Raw genomic sequence first — 18,663 nt, 5'->3', positions numbered from 1 at the left:
AGGCTGCAGAATTGTTTACAATTTGATTTCATTTATTAGAATGCTTTACAATTTGTGTTTAAAGGTTTTCTAAATTGCTTCTTTGGGCAAATTTAACCAATGGTGTGACTTGAAATACTTTTTAGCTTGAATTTGCCAGACTTGCGCTCTTTAGCCTTTGGTGTATTGTTTAAAACATGAAGATTGCTTCTGTGGGACTACGCCATTCCCAAATGACCTCACAGCCTCTACCCCTTCTTGTGTACTGAGTAAAATGGGTGACGTATTCCTAAAATAAATTAAAAGTATAATTCACCTTTATAACAGATGGTATGAGATAAATAGAAAGTTTTTTAAAAAACATGGAATCATAAATGTCATCATAATCATCTGACTTACGGGAATAAACATTTTTAGAATATTTCGTTTGGGGTGGTGTGCATAGCAAAGCTTGGTTCCTCATCTCTTGGCCTACAAGAAATACTTTATTGAATAGGAAAAGACGAAAAAGTCCACAGATATAAATTGAAAAAATATATAAAGCCAGTAAAAATTATACATGAGTTTGTTTTCTGAAATCGTACCTTTTAATTTAACATCTTTTGTTTGTTTCCCCGAACTTCGATTGGAACGTCTAGTATCCATTTGATATCTATATTAGAAATAATATTTAATAATATTTTTTTTACTATATACAAAAGTTTAACTATATTTTTTTGTAGTTTATAAATTGTTCAATCAGTTTTCAGAAATATGTTGCAAACAAATTGACATTTTACACAACTGTCATGTCAACCATGACATGATACCAACATAACCGAATTATATTAATATTTGAGGTTATGTTAATGATTTTGACATTCAGTCAAAAGTAACGTAAAATTTTTAGTTCAAATAAAAGCATAAATTAAAGTATATCGATGATATTCAATAATATAGAGTGATTTTATAAAAGTGGCAAGTTGTTTTTATAAAAATTCTAATGGATCCTCCCGAATCTACATTGGAAGCATCTGCTAATAACTATTCAGGTACCAATTTTAATCATCTGTATAAAACGAGAGGTTATAAAGAAGAATCACAAGCAAATCGCCGCCGAAAGCTATTAGAGCATCAAAAAAGGTGATTTATTAAGTATTCCTACATATACTACTGTATAAAGCCTATAGTGGAAATTCATAAATATTGTTTTTTCTTTGTTTCATATTTTCAAAGCTTAACTATTCAAAAATTCATGCCTCTACACTAGAATTACTACACCCCCATAAGTCATTGCTTTTATGTGCTTGAAAATATATTGTATATTGTACAATATGCTATGAAACGTTAGTTAGTTAAATTTTATAAATATTTGCAAGAATAATAATATTATCCTATACCTTAGTGATTTAATAATAATAATTTGCAGAAATCGTAGCAATGCTCACGATAGTTCAAGATTATCTTTATTGGCCCAATGTGAAGAGGAAGAGTCCCCAAAATCCAAACCAAAGGTTCATTTAGTTTTTTTATTAAATTATTTGAAATATTGTCGAAAACTTAGAGTTAATTTAATCTAGAATTCTTTTTGGATTGCTGAAACCTTTTCTATTAGTATTTCATATTGCTAATTCTTTTATCCATTAATTTCAGAATAAACATGCATTAAATAATTATAATACAGTAAAATTATACTCAAATCAGTTAATGTTTTCTGAATGGATGGAAGAATTACCTGAAAATTTTGAAGATGATTGGTTCATGGTACCTTGCCCTATGGGCATAAGAGTGCTTTTGGTTGCAAGCCGGGTACAGTTTATTATATCTTAAAATATTTAATATAAAATTATAGTTATTTCTATTATTTATTATCTAGGGTAGAACAAAGCATTTACCAAGCGTGGTCGATGCATATTTGATTTCCAGTCTGCTTTGCCTGGTGGATCTCGTTCTAAGCAATCTGATATACATGGTTATACAATTTTAGATTGTATTTTCTCTGAGTTAACAGAAACTTTCTATATATTAGATTTGCTTGCTTGGGGGAAGCAACCTTTTGTCAACTGTGAGGTAAATTTATTTCACAGATTTAATAAATTTATTATAGCTTATATAATACTTATATTTCTTGCAGACAGAATTCAGGTTTTTCTGGCTGCAAGGACAGTTGTCAGAAAGAGTAGAGTTATCCGAAAAAAATGATAAATCGAATTTATACCCATTTTCTCTTTTATCTCACTATGAATGCAGTATTGAAACTATTTCAAATGTATTAAATAACTGGCCATTTTTTAATAATAATACTCCAAAGGTTGATGGGTTACTATTTTATCACAAAAATACTTCATATACCGCTGGATATACTCCTACAGTTTTGTGGCTTTTTTCATTTATGGTTCCAGAAATTATTAGCAGGAGTATGTTTCATACGAATTTAGGAAGACTTGACTTTTAATAATCTATAATAAAACCATTAATTCATTTTTAGATATTATGATTGATGATAATTATATGCAGGAAAAACCAGCAGATTATGAAAACCAAAAATTATTCATAGAAAAATTCAATGAGGACCAGAAAAAAAAGAAGAAAGGAAAAAGTTATTTAAAATCACTGGTTATGGAAACAGAGGGCACGGTAGAGGAAACAGAGGATAGTCCATTATTATCAGATATGGAAATTACGTAGTGTTTAAGCCATTTACACAATCAATCTGCAACAGTTAAATTTATGATAATACATAGGATGCATAAAAGTTTTATAAGACCAAAAACAATACTTTATAATAATCTAAATATTATTGAAATAATTCTGAGTTACTTCACTTTATTATTCATTAAAAGTTAAAACAGCGGTAGCTAATGAATCATGTTTTATATCGTTTTAAATCATATTTTTATAATTTCATCTTACTATTTATTGAAGAATTAACGAATATTTTAAATATTCCTTTTTTAAATTAATCGCGGGCATTTTTGACATTTCATGCACTGGATAATGAAGTGACATCATGGCGGCCGTTTATATCTGACAATTAACAAAATCACGTTTTATTTAAAATTTACTGTTGAAGAACAAAATCTAAGCATCGTACTATGTCTTTCTTATCAAAATATTACATTTAAATTGTTCTAGTGCAGATTTTTTTCATATTTAACAATATAACCTACAAATGTATTTACTTTCCCATGCCGTTTAAAGTTATTAATAAACCATGTCAAGTGAAACCAAGGAAAAGATTGCTGCTTGTGAAGTATACATCAATGATGTATTAAGGGAAAGCCTTAAATCAATTGAAGACTGTTTAAGAAAAGTCAATCAAGAAATCACAGAGTACATCGACTTAAAACACAGCTTAGAACATATCAAAAATGAACCTGAAAAGCCTTTCAAAAGCCAAATGGACATCGGTTGTGGATTCCACATACAAACTAGAGTTGACAATGTATCCCAAGTGCTAATTAATATTGGTTTAGATATATATCTTGAATTTGCAGTTCCAGATGCTATAACTTTTCTCAATAATCGAATTAGGAAATTAACGGAGCATACAGAAAAGTTAAGAGATAAATCAGCTAAAACCAAAGCACATATTAAGCTTTTGTTAGTTTTTATTGGTCAGATGGAAAACTTATGATTTAAAATCACAATAATTATTGAAGAAAATATATCCTGCATATATATTATATCAAATATAGTTCTTAAAATATTTTGTTCAGTATACTAGTTGATAAAAAGCTCATTTATTTTTGGTGTATTTTGTTACTTAAAATGAAATTGTTGATTTAAATTTTATCTGTAACGAATGTTAATAAAAATGACTTTAATAAACTTTACTCATTGTATCATTCCAAATCACATTTCATCGCATCCTTATTTGCTTATTATTATAATACACACAATATTATACATATACTTACTTTTTTTATTGGATTTATTCCATAAATTTAAAATTAATAAAAATCAGTTTGATGCAAACATAAAATTTATTATTTAAAATAATAAGTTTAATCAATTTTATACTTATCGCAAATTATATTCTATAAGCAATTAAACATGATTTTATAGAAATTGATTACATTATAATCAATGTGATATCAGTAATTATTTAAAAACACAAATATATATATATATATATATATATATATTATAGAATTTTGTGATATGAGTGGAACGAATATTAAATGTTAAATATGAACAAAGCAACAATCATATATATATATATTACGGATATTATTTTCATGTAAATTTTATCCTTTGCACTTTTATTTATTTAAATTTATATTATTATTTATCAATATTACTTGATGTTAATAATTTAGCAGTTGTAATAATTATTGAAATTAAATACATCTAAGTCTGTTTTTACACGGAGATTGGTTCCAGAAGAAGCCGTGTAAAAAAAAAACGTGTAAAAAAAGACATTGATCTTATACAAAAATGGGTGATTTGTTCCTAATCTGTAAACCCTATTAAAATTGGTGAAAAACAAGAATTTTTAAGAACAAGAATTAAATTAGTGCTATTCACATTTGCTTTGACCAGTAAAAATTGTTTGTACGGGCTAAAGGGGAATTCACTTAAATCTTTAAGCTAGTGTTCGCAAATTATCGATACTATCGATGGTTTCAGATTTTTTTCTTTCATAAATACTTTTTTGTGATATGAACATACTTCGCAAAAATTTAATTTGACAAAAAAAAATTTAGGTACATAAAATTTCAAATCGTGCTAAATGCAATAAATTCGTGTAAAAAAATTAAAAATATTCAATTTTCAAACCGTGTTATATCAAAACCGTGTACAAAAAGACCGTGTAAAAACAGACTTAGGTGTATATATATATATATATATATATATAAGGGGTGGTTCTTAATATGGATATTTTCGAATTTCTTTGCTTCCAGAGGACAAAAGCTTCCAAATTGATGAAAAAAAATTTCTGAAAGTATTAGCTCTTAATACTCAATAATTAATTTTTAAAGATATCTATCCACGGATTTTTAAACAAAACTTTTGCCGTTTTATTTTTATTGAAATATTCAAAGATATCTATCGGATACACGGATTTTTATACAAAGTTTTTGCTGTTTGATTTTTATTAAAGAGTTTTAAACAAAGTTTTTGCTGTTTTATTTTTATCAAATATTCAGAGATATTATCCATGAAATTAATAGAAAATGTCTATGTATAAAAATTATTGTTATTGTAACATATTTGATACTATTGAAAATAAACCTTAAATATAATAAAAAATATCTTTTTATTTAAACTTGATCCTATAATATGCTTTATATCCACAGGTCATTATAATATTTCAATTAAAAAAAAAAAAAAAGTTTTACTTTGTTTTTCAAACAGTGAATTATGTGATATTATTTCTTCATATATTTTTTATACTAAATCAATTTTTGTATTTAATTTTCTATATAGATTTTTTAATATATAATGCATGTTAATATATATGCATATATTAACATATATTATATATATATATATATATATATATATTATATATATAAGTGTAAGTAATCCATGACGAGAGGGATGTTAGAAATATTTTGTATATTTTATTTATTAAGTAATTATTATTTTTATATGATTTGTGTAATTATGATGAAATAAATTTATGTGCGTATTGATATTTACAAATGTTGTTTTCTTAATTAGCTACATGTAATAAAAATAGAATAATAAACTACTGCTAAAAGGTTGATACTAAAAACTATGTTACCAGTCTATATAAATATATGTTTATGCTCTATGCTCAATTTTTGATGTAAATATTTTTAAAAGATATAAACAGTCTGTGCTGCCTGGATCTTGGTTGAACAAGTTGTTTCTTTATAATAATAATAAATGTACAAGTCATAAATTTAAATTGATTCAAAGTTGAAGTGTGTTTATTGTGAAAATACGATTTAGGTAAGTACAAAATAATGTTTTATATTTTAATTTTAAGGCAAAGTGCTTCATGTTTATGTATTTCTAAATATTTTGGCAAAGTGCTTCATGTTTATGTATTTCTAAATATTTTGGCAAACTGTTGGGCATAATTCTAAACAAATATTTGTTTCAACACATTATGATATTCATTCAAGTCCAAAACAATGATTAATACATGAATTTGTTATTTTAAACGTCAAAAGTGAGTTAGATTGTTTAAGATTAAACGTCAAACGTCAAAATTGACAGTTGTTTGACAGCTGTTTATTTCCAAATGTGTTAATTATTAAATATTTTATTTGAGAATAAAACCACAAAAACTTGGTGAAAAAATTCGTGGATAAATATCTTTAAATTAATCAAGTAGAACAGGTCGCATTTAGTTCATTTTTTCTTACTTCTTCTAAACTGCTCAAAGTCAGAAATATTTCAAAAGAGGAAAATACTTTTTTTCATTGTTCAAACAAAAGGTGTGTTTTTATACAAGGAAATACGTTTTTGAATGTTTTCTTTGAAAACAAATATTTGTGTATTAATTGTCGCGTTAATAATATTTATTAAAAGTGCAGTTGTAATCAATATTTCAATATTTACATCATAAAAGGGTCAAAATTCTTAAATGCTCTTTGTAAGTAATGTCTTTTCTTTTGAATCATATGTATCATTTTCAATTAAATTAATTAATTAATTCAATTGACAAAATAAATATTATTTGTTTAAAAAATTTGCACAAAATTAAATGATCAACATTTTTTTTAAATATTGGAATACTTTAAAATATCATTCAAAAGCAGAATAATGATTTTAGCAACCTAAGAGTACAGTTATGCTGTATAAGATAAGATTTATGAATCATTAACCTTATTGAATTCATGGACTTTATCAAACAAATTTTATTCAATTGCATTCAGTATGCAGGTTTGGTATATTTTTTTACATTTTGTCAAATTTTTTGGAAATTTTATTGTGGACACTTTTATATGTTTGTTTTAGTATAAACTAGATAAAATTTGCTAGAATTTAATGTATATTGTTATATTCACTTTTATATTAAAATTTTGAATAATTTGTAGTTGAAGCGCAGATTTGAGTTTGATAATTGGCTATAGGTGGATTTTGGATGTTTTTTTTACATTTTGTGAAATAACTTTAAAACTATGTTCAGAACATATTTATTTGTTTATACTAGTATAAACTAGATGAAATTTGCTAACAAATAGTATAAATTGTGTTATATACTTGCATATCAAAATTCTGAACAATTTTCAGTTGAAACGAAAATTTAAACGTAATATGTAGATTTGGTATTTTTTTACTTCAAATAACTTTTGAAGAAAAGTTATTTTTAATTTTCTTTTCGGGCACGTTAATTTGTTTACATTAGTAAAAACTATATCAAATTTACTAGAATTTAGTACAAACTAGTACATATAGTTGGATTCTAACATTTCGTATAATTTTTAACTGGAACGCGAATTTGTGTCTGTGGACATTTTATCAAACAACTTGAAAATTTTGTTCTATGCATTTAAATTTATTTAAATTGGTAAAAAATAGATAAAATTTAGATTTATAAATCATAAACCATATTAAAAGCAAAGACTGCTATTCATGCTTTTGTTATAACTACAGTGATGATACCAAATTATTCGATTATAATAAATGGTTTATTTGAAGTTGAATCCATGAATACTATCCATGGATTGTTTTAAGAGCTTTTTTTAAACTTTGGAAATAATATCAAGTTATTCGATTAACATAAATGATGTAACTATTCGGCTGTACTTACCTACAAATTATTCAAGTGTTTTTATTTTTTTACTAAGTTTTTGTGGTTTTATTTTCAAAGAAAGTATTCAAAGCTTACTTATTGTTACTAGTCTGATATTAAGTAACAATTAATCTTATTTTAAATGTATATCTTTAGAATAAATTATTATTCTTATTACAGGTACTTATGCACTTATAGGAACAGGAACCATAAAATCTGGCTTTCCCCTATACTAAAAAAAAATATGATCAAGAACTTATTGGACAAAATTTTTGGATGATTTTCTATTACGCCAAGGATGAAATTATCCTGTTTGATGAGCTTTCAGGGCGTGTACCACTGGAAAACAACAAAAACTTTAGTTGCAACATCGGAATTTTAGCAAAAAAAAATAGATTTGTTTTCGCTATTTTGGAAATATTTTGACTGATTCCAAAAGATTTTCGGACGCTGATTTGAAAAATGCTATCTATTTTTGGATAAACCCACATACACCCTGCGAAAAATCGAAATCTTTGGTTGCAAAATCGATTTTTTAAAAAAAAAATCGGCTTTTTTTCGCGATTTTCAAAATGTTTTGATTGGTTTTGATTGATTTTGGGACGCTGATTTCGAAAATATTATCCGTTTTTGGATAAATCCACATACATCCCCCAAAAAATCGAAATCTTTGGTTGCAAAATCAAAATTTTACTAATGAAATTAAATTTTTTTTTCGCGATTTTCAAACTGTTTTGACCGATTCTGATAGTTTTCGAGGCGCTGATTCCGAATATGAAATTAGTTTTTGGAAAAAAAAATTCTTCTGCCTTTGGTACCAAATTGAAGTTTGAAAAATTGCCAACTTTGAAGCTGATTTTAACTATGACGACGATTATAAATTTGTATTTTTTTTGGTTTGGTATAAAGATTGTACTTTAGTCTACACAAAGCATTAATTAAAATTATTAATTTTATTCATTAAGTGCCTTAAAATTGCATTTGAAAGTCATAATTTTGGCCAATTTTGGCTGCTCCTGATAGACTGTCTTTTTATCGAAAAAATAATATGATTTTTAAATTACACCGAAGTAGGTTTGGTTTACTGCTAACCAGGCGTAAATATGATTTTTTTTTTAAAAATTATCTTTCTCCTACTTTTTCTTATCTTTTATATATATATACATATATATATATATACACGCGTATATATATATATATATATATATATATATATATATGCGTATATATATTTATTTATATATATATATATATATATATATATATATATATTATGTCGATTTTTGTAATACTGACACTCGATAAATTTTATTCTATCTATATGTCTTATTTATTTACACAGTTTGAAAAATTATTGGTTCCAAATATTTTTTTCAGTCAAATGGGGCTCGAACTGGCGAACTTCGAATTGATATTCTGGCCTAAGCCGTATCTTTACGACCTCGGCCATTCGCACATTTGGCAAACTACATTTTTAGGAAACTTATATCTTTCACTTCAGAAATAAGACTTTATATTTTTAAAAAAGACTGCGGTTTCGAGTAACCAATTGGCCGAGATCGTTAAGTTGTCAGTACGATTGCTCAGCGTGTCTCGGTTCGATTCCAGAAGAGGCACAAAAAATCGAAAGTCTAGTTTTTCATAATTATCAAATATTAGTTCAAAATATTAAATTCAGGTGTCGCATTTCGACCTTGACACTTAAAATATTTCTGAAAAATTCAAGGTTCGCACTTGACTGTAAGAGAGATACATAAAAAGAAAAAAAAAAAAAAAAGTAGAGGAAGAACTGGGGAAAGAGAGGGGTAGAGGCAGATGATGAATAAGAGAGATGTGTATGATACATATTCTTTATTAAAATTCAATATTAGTACAATATAGGAATAAAAATAACTTTTATCATCAATAACTTAAATAGCCGAGCGGTTTAAGTGACCGCATACTCGGTGAAATCACGCTGGAGGCAGGCACAAGGTGAGACGGATCGAGTCCAACTGAAGGCGACGACAAGGAACTCTGAAGCAGAAAAAATGGAGCAGTGCTCGTGGCTGGCTGTTGGCGAGCGCAAAGGGTCCTGAAACGAACACACCAAGTGATGGTCAACCTGAGGTCCATGATGCGAGAGGTTACACGCAGAGAGACACATTGCGGAAGATGCATGCCGAACCCAAAAATCTACCCAAAAACCACAACATGCGAAAAAAACACCAAAAAAGGAAAAAAAATGTGAAAAAAAGCGGAAAAAAGGAAAAAAAAAGGGTGAGAGGAGGAGGAGGAGGAGGAAGGGGGAGGTGGAGAGCCTAAAAAAAACCCCCTAAGTCCCAGGTCAATTTTTCTCTTTTCTGTTCAGCGTTGAAACTTTTTTATGTTTTTTAGTGTTCCCTCACACCAATTCCCAAAACCAACACTCGAATGAAATGAGGTCCACGTTGAAATTTTCACAACGAGAAAAAATTACTGGGACTTAGTTAAAATATTTAACTTTGCCCCAATAAAATTTTCTCGTTGTGAAATATTCAATGTGAGCCTCATTCATTCGAATGTTGGCTTTGGGATAATACAGCATGCATAAATAACTCGTCTGTCTTAATTGAAAAGGTTTCAGAAAATTTGGACTTAGAAAAAAAAATTATCTGAAAGGACTTAGAAAAAAAAAAATATCCGAAAGAATTAAAATCAGAAAATTTGGACTTAGAAAAAAAAAATTATTCGAAAAAATTATAATCAGATATTTTGGACTTAAAAAAAAAAAAAATTATTCGAAAAAATTATAATCAGAAAATTTGGACTTAGAAAAAAAAATTATTCGAGAGAATTATTTAATTAATCGATGAAATGAAATGATATTAATCGAATCAAAATTGTTTATACGACTTGATAAAACATGTGAAACCTTTACAATTAATCGAGACAAAAAAACAAATATAGCTGACTTGAATAATATATAAATTATTAGAAAAAGCCATAAAAGAAATTCAATAAAACTTGTAAAATGAAATAATGAAAAATGTTCGAAAACTTGAACATTAAAAACTTCAAAACTGTTTAAAGCTGATTGTTATCCTTTAGAAATCGAGCTAAATAATTTTTACAACTTGAATCGAATAATAAACGTGTAAACCAAACTATATTTTGTCTAATCATTCAAGTCAACTATTTGAAACTTTGATTGCATGTCTTGATCAAAACTGTTTTTAGCAATAAAAGAATAAAAATCTATAATTTAGCTATGCAGCAATTATTTAAAATAAAATTACAGTAAAAGTCTTTTAAAAGCTGCATTTAATTAACAATTTGGTAAGTCGTATTAAATATTTGAAAGAATTTGATCAAAACCAACAATCGTGTTATCCATAAATAAGAAGGTACATGCAGTCAATATCGCTACAGGGAAAACACATGATTCTTAATACTGGAAATGTAATTTTAAACATTGTTTCCGAAAAATAATGAACAAGAGGTGTCACAAAAAAAAGAGATTTTTGTAACAAAGTAATTTTATACTTTGTAATAAAATACCATCAATTTAGGAGTTACCTAAGGAAGGATGCTAGGGCCCCTTCAACAAATAAGTAGTCAAAGCTGCATTGGTTAACTAATAATTTGGTAACAAAACTTTAATATATAAGAATTTTGAATTCTACACAAAATCAGCTCATAGTTTTGTTATAGAACAAAAGAATTTCTGATAGACTATACATGGAATTGTAATCATATAAATTACTTTCAATGTCTTTGATACATAAGAGAAATATAAACTTTTTTCTTTTATAAACATTTAAAACAAGTATAAAATGCACTTTTATAAATTAAAAAAAAAACGGAATCAACATGTTTTCCCCATAACAAATTAAATATGAACATAGTCTTTTACACATATGCCTGCCAAATTAAGTTAAAATCTTTTATTAGCTTATTGTATATTAGTTGTAGTTGAATAAACAAAAAATATATTGTATTTTATGAATTAAAAATTGATAAAGTATATCTTATCAAAGATAGTGATACGGACTCAAATATAATAGTATAAACAATATTTTCAGCAGATATATGTATATAACTATAATAAATAATGCGCGAGCCAGAAAATATTCCACTAAAATATATACAGGCTGTCTTATAAATGATATCGGATAAGAAAGGCACAAGTTCTCAAAGCACCCCCGAATTAATTTCATTTAATATGAAAAACAAGCATTAAATACGTAAGTTTATAAGAAATATTATTATTACAAGCATAAAAGTAGTATATAATAAAAAACTCGGTCATTAATTGTAAACCTCTTTCAGAAAATAAATTATGGGTGATATCTTTTTATTTATTTCTATTCAAATTATAGTTTCACTAAAGATTACAAAAAATATTGTGATAAAGTAAACATTTTCAAAAATATTTGACTGCTTTAAATTCAAAAATAAGAAAAACTTAATGTATATATACTGCATATGTAGTACTTTATTTCAAATATTCAATATTTAATTCTTATGTGTTTATATATATATATATATATATATATATATATATATATATATATATATATTTGTAAATTTTTTTGCAGCCCAACCGTCGAATTAAAAAAAGATTAAATAACAAAATTATTTATTCCATTATACATTTCGACACTTGATGTGTGTCATCATTCAGTAATCAAACCAGGAAAAAACAGGAAACATTAATTATGATGTAAAAATTGATATTAACACTAAATTTGTGTAAAATAATAAAATACTATTAATTAACAAACGAGAAATAGGAGGAGCACATATTGCCCTCCTATATTTAATGTTATGGTAGCATAGCGTTGTGTGTACTATTCCCAAAATTTACAAATATGTATCAACGTCGACAAAACTTTCATCATATAAGCCCGAAACGTATGTTTTCATAATAAAAACATTTTCCTTTAATAAAACTGTTATTAATTACTGGATGGATGCCCAAGAACAATTTTATCATATTATTTCACCATCTGAAGAAAACCCTCGCCCTTTATATATATATACATAAGAATTAAATATTTAATATTTAAAATAAAGTACTATATATCAGATGTAGTATGATAAATGCCTGTATATATCAGAAATATATTCTTTGACTCGCTTTGTATAAAACATGCTTTGCACTTACATTGTTCGATATCCTCTATAGCAGCTCCCAGAACACTAACTCATTACTCGAACCACCTCTGGAGCATCTGCCAGAAATCTCAAGTACTCGACACAAAATCACTACTTTAGAACCACTACATAACTTTGTTCGTTACATGTCTCTTCGACTTATTGCAACTATCCGAGTAAAGTCTTTACACAATACACGACACACGACTTACATTAGAGACTTTCGTGAATTTAGAATTCGATAATAAAGAGATATGTGTTGGAAGTACTCAAATAAAAATTATACATTTTACAATTGCATATATATAAATAAAGGATACATTGGCGCTGTAAATGAATTAATAACCTACCAAAGAACATATATAAATTATACTATTGATAATTGCACGTATATAATTAAAGGATACATTGGCGCTGTAAATGAATTGTTTACTTATAAAATTGACTTAAAATGGAGGCCCTGAAAGAGATACTTATCAAACTATTCAAGGTACTTCCGCACACATACACTTTTTGGATTTTAATTAACGTTTCACGATAAATTTATTATATCAAAATGATCGACTAAATTAATTACACGTTTTGATGCATAAATTAATTAAAACTAATCAAGGATTTAATTAAAAAAACGTTAATTAACGCTAGCACATGTTAATCCACGAAAATCTATTTGACAATTGATGCATGTGAAGTTATCAACATGTGTTAAAATGGCTGTCGTCACTTGCACAACTTAAAGCGCGAAATTCAAATTTGAAATTTAACTTTGTAAAATTCACTTATATTCGCCAAAAGTGAATAGATTTGTTTGAAATGTATAGCAATCCTAAAACAATTCAATTTACATATCCAAACTCGAACCAATTTTGATTTGAATTTTTAATTTTAACAATAAAAGTGTTATTAAATAGATAAATCAATATCTTTAAACAAATAAACTTATTTCATGACAAATATATATTATTTAAATTATCAGGTTTTATAAAAATAATAATTAGTGAATGATTTGATTATTTCATTAAATAAATTATATCTAAATTAGAAGATTATCTTAATTGAAAAAATAACTGGAACCTTGATGATTTGGCATTTGAAATATAATATATAATTACCCAAGACTGAAATATAAAACTAATAAATAAAATATCCGAATAAGTAGATATTGATGGCATTTATTTCGATTTATAAAATATACAAGTATTCATCATTAACTATATTCTTAAAGGCTCTTAGTATATACCTCTTACTTTAGATTTTGCTAGAACTTATTAACTATGATAAGAATTATACTTAATAGTCACCATCATGTACAAAATTTTACAAGTATCGAAAAAAATTCTTAGACAACAAACCAAAATTATATATATATATATATATATATATATATATAGGTTTCCATTCACTCTTCTAAATTTATTTGCAAGGTAAAAAGTTAATTTCTAATACTATTTTCTAAACGCATTCATCGCCACATTTTTATCATTATTTATTTATAATACAGTACAAATGATGTTTGTTAGTCAGTCAATTAAAATTTTTTTATATCTACATCTATTAATATTTTCTATTACACATGATATTGAATAATAATAAATACTGAAAGTAACTGAAATGGGGGAAAGATAAGTTTAAGAACTATCGATATGTAATTAGAGTTATGGATAGAGGAATATTCATTAATTATAAATAAACAAGAAAAAAAATTTAAATAAATAATAGAGTGATGCAATATATTTAACATCGTCTACAAATTATTAACTTGTTATATAAATATATTTATTTAGTATAATCAAATTTTACTTTACCATAATTCAGTTCAGTAATTACTTAAAAATAATCACACTTGTTACCTAATGTACAAATTCAATTTAATAAAATAACAGGATCATAACATGCATAACCACAAGTGGTAGGGCAGCACTTTTGGAGGCCAGGACATTGTTTGTCCATGGTACACAAATTTCCACATAATGAATCTGGCCAAGATTTACTTCTCTGTCGAAAAGATTTTGCATAGGATTTGTAATCGTCATCTTCATTTAAATCCTGACCCTGAGGAATTGACTGATGTCTTAAGTAATCCTGAGGGGACAATCTTCTTATGTGAGGACATAGCCCTATTTTGTTATCTAGAGGATAATCGAAATATATTGTAATAGATAGAATAAACTAAATTATGAAATAAAATATTTTTCCAAAAATTGAATGAATTCAATTATATCTGATATATATACATAAATTTACCTGAATAACTGTATTGATGTTCCAAATCCCTGAACCATTGTCTTAATGATGTCAAGACAAAACCTTTGGCATTATAAAAATTACCACAAAAAATTACAAACAAAATCAATTTAAATATAAAATTTAACCTCATTTTGAAATTGCTAACATATAATACTGTTGAAATATTTATTATCCAGCCCTTTATATATTGACGACCTATACTTTCAGTAATATGATATACAGGGTGAAACAAAATTTTAGGAAATACAAAAATAAAATGTATGAAATAACTTAAATTTTGTGTACTAAATTGTAACTAGTTATAATTCGTAAACTATTATTTTAAAATTTATATTGGTGCCCTTATTTTATTTTCTCTTATTTTATATCACTCAATATTTTAATTAAAGTGAAAACATATATATGTAGATAATTATGAAAATATTCTTTAATATATATAAGATATCTTCAAGATTCTTAAAAAAATGTTTTTCTATTTATAAATATATTTTTAATTTATTCGATATCTTTAAATTTCTTGAATAAATTCTTTACATAAAATAAATATTACATTCTAATTGTTCAAATTATTTATTATTTTTTAAATTTCTTAAGAAAAATGTTTTTCTAATTATAAAGATATTTTTTAATATATATGATATCTTAAAATTTCTTAAGAAAAATGTTTTTCTAATTATAAAGATATTTTTTAATATATATATATATATATATATATATATATATAATATAAATATATATATATATATATATATATATATAATATATATATATATATATATATATATATCATTAAATTTCTTAAGAAAAATGTTTTTCTAATTATAAATATATTTTTTAATACATATAATATCCTTAAATTTCTTAAAAAAATATTTTTCTGATTATAAAGATATTTTTTAATATATATGATATCTTAAAATTTCTTAAGAAAAATGTTTTTCTAATTATAAATATATTTTTTAATACATATGATATCTTTAAATTTCTTAAGAAAAAATATTTTTCTAATTATAAATATATTTTTTAATATATATGATATCTTTAAATTTCTTAAAAAAATTTTTTTTCTAATTATAAATATACTTTTTATATATATGATATCTTTAAACTTCTTAAAAAAATTCTTTACATAAAATAAATATCACATTTTAATTGTTTTTACAAATTAATCAGTAATAAAGCTACAAAAAAAAATTAATAGAAAATTTGATAATGGAATGTATTTAATTAAAAAATACAAAAATGTAAATAATAAAATGCAAATATTTCAATTTAATTCAATTTTTAAATAATAATTAGTTATATTTGGTAAACTATTATTTTACAATTTATATATGGGTTCTTATTTTATATGATTTACACACACACATACATATATATATTCTAACACCTATTACCAAATAATTCCATAAAAATGTTGTTAACAGAAAACTTGCTATATTTACAAAAAACTTATTGTTTTTTATTTTTTTGTATTGAATGTTCGAAAAAATTAAAAGAAATCAATTCAATAAAAAATCCAGAATTTATCTAATAAATATTATATAAATTTATATTAAATATCGCATAATCATTGGAAGGTTTATTATCAAATTCTGTTAAATAGTTAAATAATATAAATACATAGAGTATAAATTAAAAATTTTTAGGTATAAAAATAGTTCAAAAGAAAATTTTTAATGCGTTATAAAATTAGTTCTTTATATTATAAAATATGAAATATTTATTATGTAATCTAAGTATCTATAGATAATACTATTTATATCATTTATTTTTATTTTTAAGTTTCACCCTGTAAACTCTAGTCTAAGAAGTCATTACCAACGACAGAAAATCCATTAAGGCCTTTTACCTGTATTAATACTTCAACAAATTAGTCTTGGTATTAAAATTGAAATTCCTTAAATATATTTATGTAATCCTTAAACTAAATCTTCAGTGAATCACTTAAATAATTAGTGACTTACATATATAAAATATATCTTATATAATATATACAATTTTCTCCTACGGACAAGTACAAGGTTTTTGATCAGTATTTTTATTTAAATTTTTAATTCTAGGAATTTTTGCTCTGTCGACTTTTTTTCTCAAATTTGCTTCAACAGCATTTACTTTGTCGCTGTTATCCAGAACAGCTGGAATTAGCTGATCAGCAATTAAATTCAGAACTACACCTAGTTTTCGGATGCGTTCTGGGTCAAACTTTTCCTTTGAGAATTCCAACATTTCTGGGGCTCTATCCAAATTGTCATCTTGAATCTAAAAATAAAATAATAAAATATAATAATAATTTTGATACATTCAGATCAAATAGTAAAACTAAATTTAATACTAGTAAAAATTATTTTTATAAATTACTTATTTTAAGTTAGTAGAGCACAAAATTCCAATTTGACTTTGAGCAATTATTTTATGAAAACCAAACCAACTACATTACAACAAATAAAACATATCAAACAAACAACTATCTGACCATGTTCAATAAAATTCCCGGTTAAATCATCATTTCAGAAATGTGTTTTTCCTGTTTTTCAAAAAATTGTCACATGACAGGGTAAAAATGGGGCAGAAAGGGTGCAAACAGATCCAATACCTTAATTTTGATTTTAAAGAAATTTTTCGAAATATTAGCTACATTATTCAACCCAAGCATAATATAATTTCATAGGTACATTTTTTACAGAGATAACAATGTATATAACCTTGATCTGGTATTTTGTCAGAAATATTTATCAGCAGATTTGGATTAAAAAAATTGTTTATTTATTTAAATGTTTATTTAATTTATTTTTTTAGACATTACTATTTTTAACTTAATTACTTTTAAAATTTTTAAGATTGCTGGACTAAAAATATTATTTAAATTGACTGGAATATATATAATATTTAAAGTAAACTGCTAATTAAAAAATAAAGGTTTTTACATAATGTTTTGAGAATTGCAATAATTAGGATCAAATTAATTTATATAATAATTTTTAAGCAAAAATCTTAGATTAACAGTTGAAATTATCAAATTTTTGAAAACCAGCTAAAGTCAATTATAAAAATAAATAAATAAACTAGTGGTGTATAGCACCGTGCCTTGAAGCAAATTGCTAAAACTTTCCGTACCAAATTAAAATTATGAAAACCCGAATTATTTTCGATAAAAATTGAGATTTTTCCTAAAAACAATTGTTTTGTCAACACGAGCAGAAAGTTTTTTGAATTATTCAAATCGGATGCTTAATTCTCTCAAAAACTGCCATTATTTACACATTTAGCTCGGTATCTCCGAAACGGCTGGACCTGCCTTTGTCAAAAACTAATCACCACTTCTCCACTACATTACAAATTGAATGTTTTTTGGATCATTCAAATCAAATATTACGTTCTCTCAAAAACTAGATTTCTATTATATGCACTCTTTGCTCCGGCTGGACCTGCCTTAGCCAAAAACTAATCAGCACATCTCCTCATCAATAGGAATTGAATGTTTTTTAAATAATTCAAATCGGTTGAACCGTTGTGGACAAAAAATTGTATCCATACACACACATCCATTTTTTCTGAAGTATGCCAAAATGTTCAGAAACTTTCAAAACGTGAAAATATGCAAAAATTTTCAATTTCGATTT

General features: G+C 25.2%; 2 protein-coding genes across 2 annotated transcripts; both read left to right on the top strand.

The window, feature by feature from the left end:
- Positions 1-863: 863 nt before the first annotated feature.
- Positions 864-2,679, top strand: LOC113372990 (snurportin-1-like). Its single transcript, XM_026613327.1, has 6 exons — positions 864-1,101; positions 1,388-1,472; positions 1,612-1,767; positions 1,840-2,028; positions 2,093-2,375; positions 2,447-2,679. The coding sequence occupies exons 1-6, from the start codon at positions 962-964 to the stop codon at positions 2,644-2,646; spliced, it is 1,053 nt and encodes a 350-aa protein (XP_026469112.1). The 5' UTR covers positions 864-961; the 3' UTR covers positions 2,647-2,679.
- A 463-nt stretch (positions 2,680-3,142) lies between these two features.
- On the top strand, positions 3,143-3,628 carry LOC113372991. The gene has a single exon (XM_026613328.1). The coding sequence runs from the start codon at positions 3,173-3,175 to the stop codon at positions 3,593-3,595; it is 423 nt and encodes a 140-aa protein (XP_026469113.1). The 5' UTR covers positions 3,143-3,172; the 3' UTR covers positions 3,596-3,628.
- The last annotated feature ends 15,035 nt before the right edge of the window (positions 3,629-18,663 follow it).

This window comes from Ctenocephalides felis, unplaced genomic scaffold (genome assembly GCF_003426905.1).
Source record: "Ctenocephalides felis isolate EL2017-DRISC unplaced genomic scaffold, ASM342690v1 CF-g0.4_SCAFFOLD_01604, whole genome shotgun sequence".
In the NCBI taxonomy this organism is placed as follows: Eukaryota; Metazoa; Arthropoda; class Insecta; order Siphonaptera; family Pulicidae; genus Ctenocephalides; species Ctenocephalides felis.
The sequence above is the reverse complement of the archived record's forward strand: the minus strand, read 5'-3'. Positions and strand labels throughout refer to the sequence as shown.

Coding starts and splice junctions, on each gene's coding strand:
- LOC113372991 (XM_026613328.1), top strand. CDS start 3,173: ATGTCAAGTGAAACCAAGGAAAAGATTGCTGCTTGTGAAGTATACATC.
- LOC113372990 (XM_026613327.1), top strand. CDS start 962: ATGGATCCTCCCGAATCTACATTGGAAGCATCTGCTAATAACTATTCA. Junction 1,473..1,611: donor CCCCAAAATCCAAACCAAAG/GTTCATTTAGTT, acceptor CATTAATTTCAG/AATAAACATGCATTAAATAA. Junction 2,376..2,446: donor TCCAGAAATTATTAGCAGGA/GTATGTTTCATA, acceptor ATTCATTTTTAG/ATATTATGATTGATGATAAT.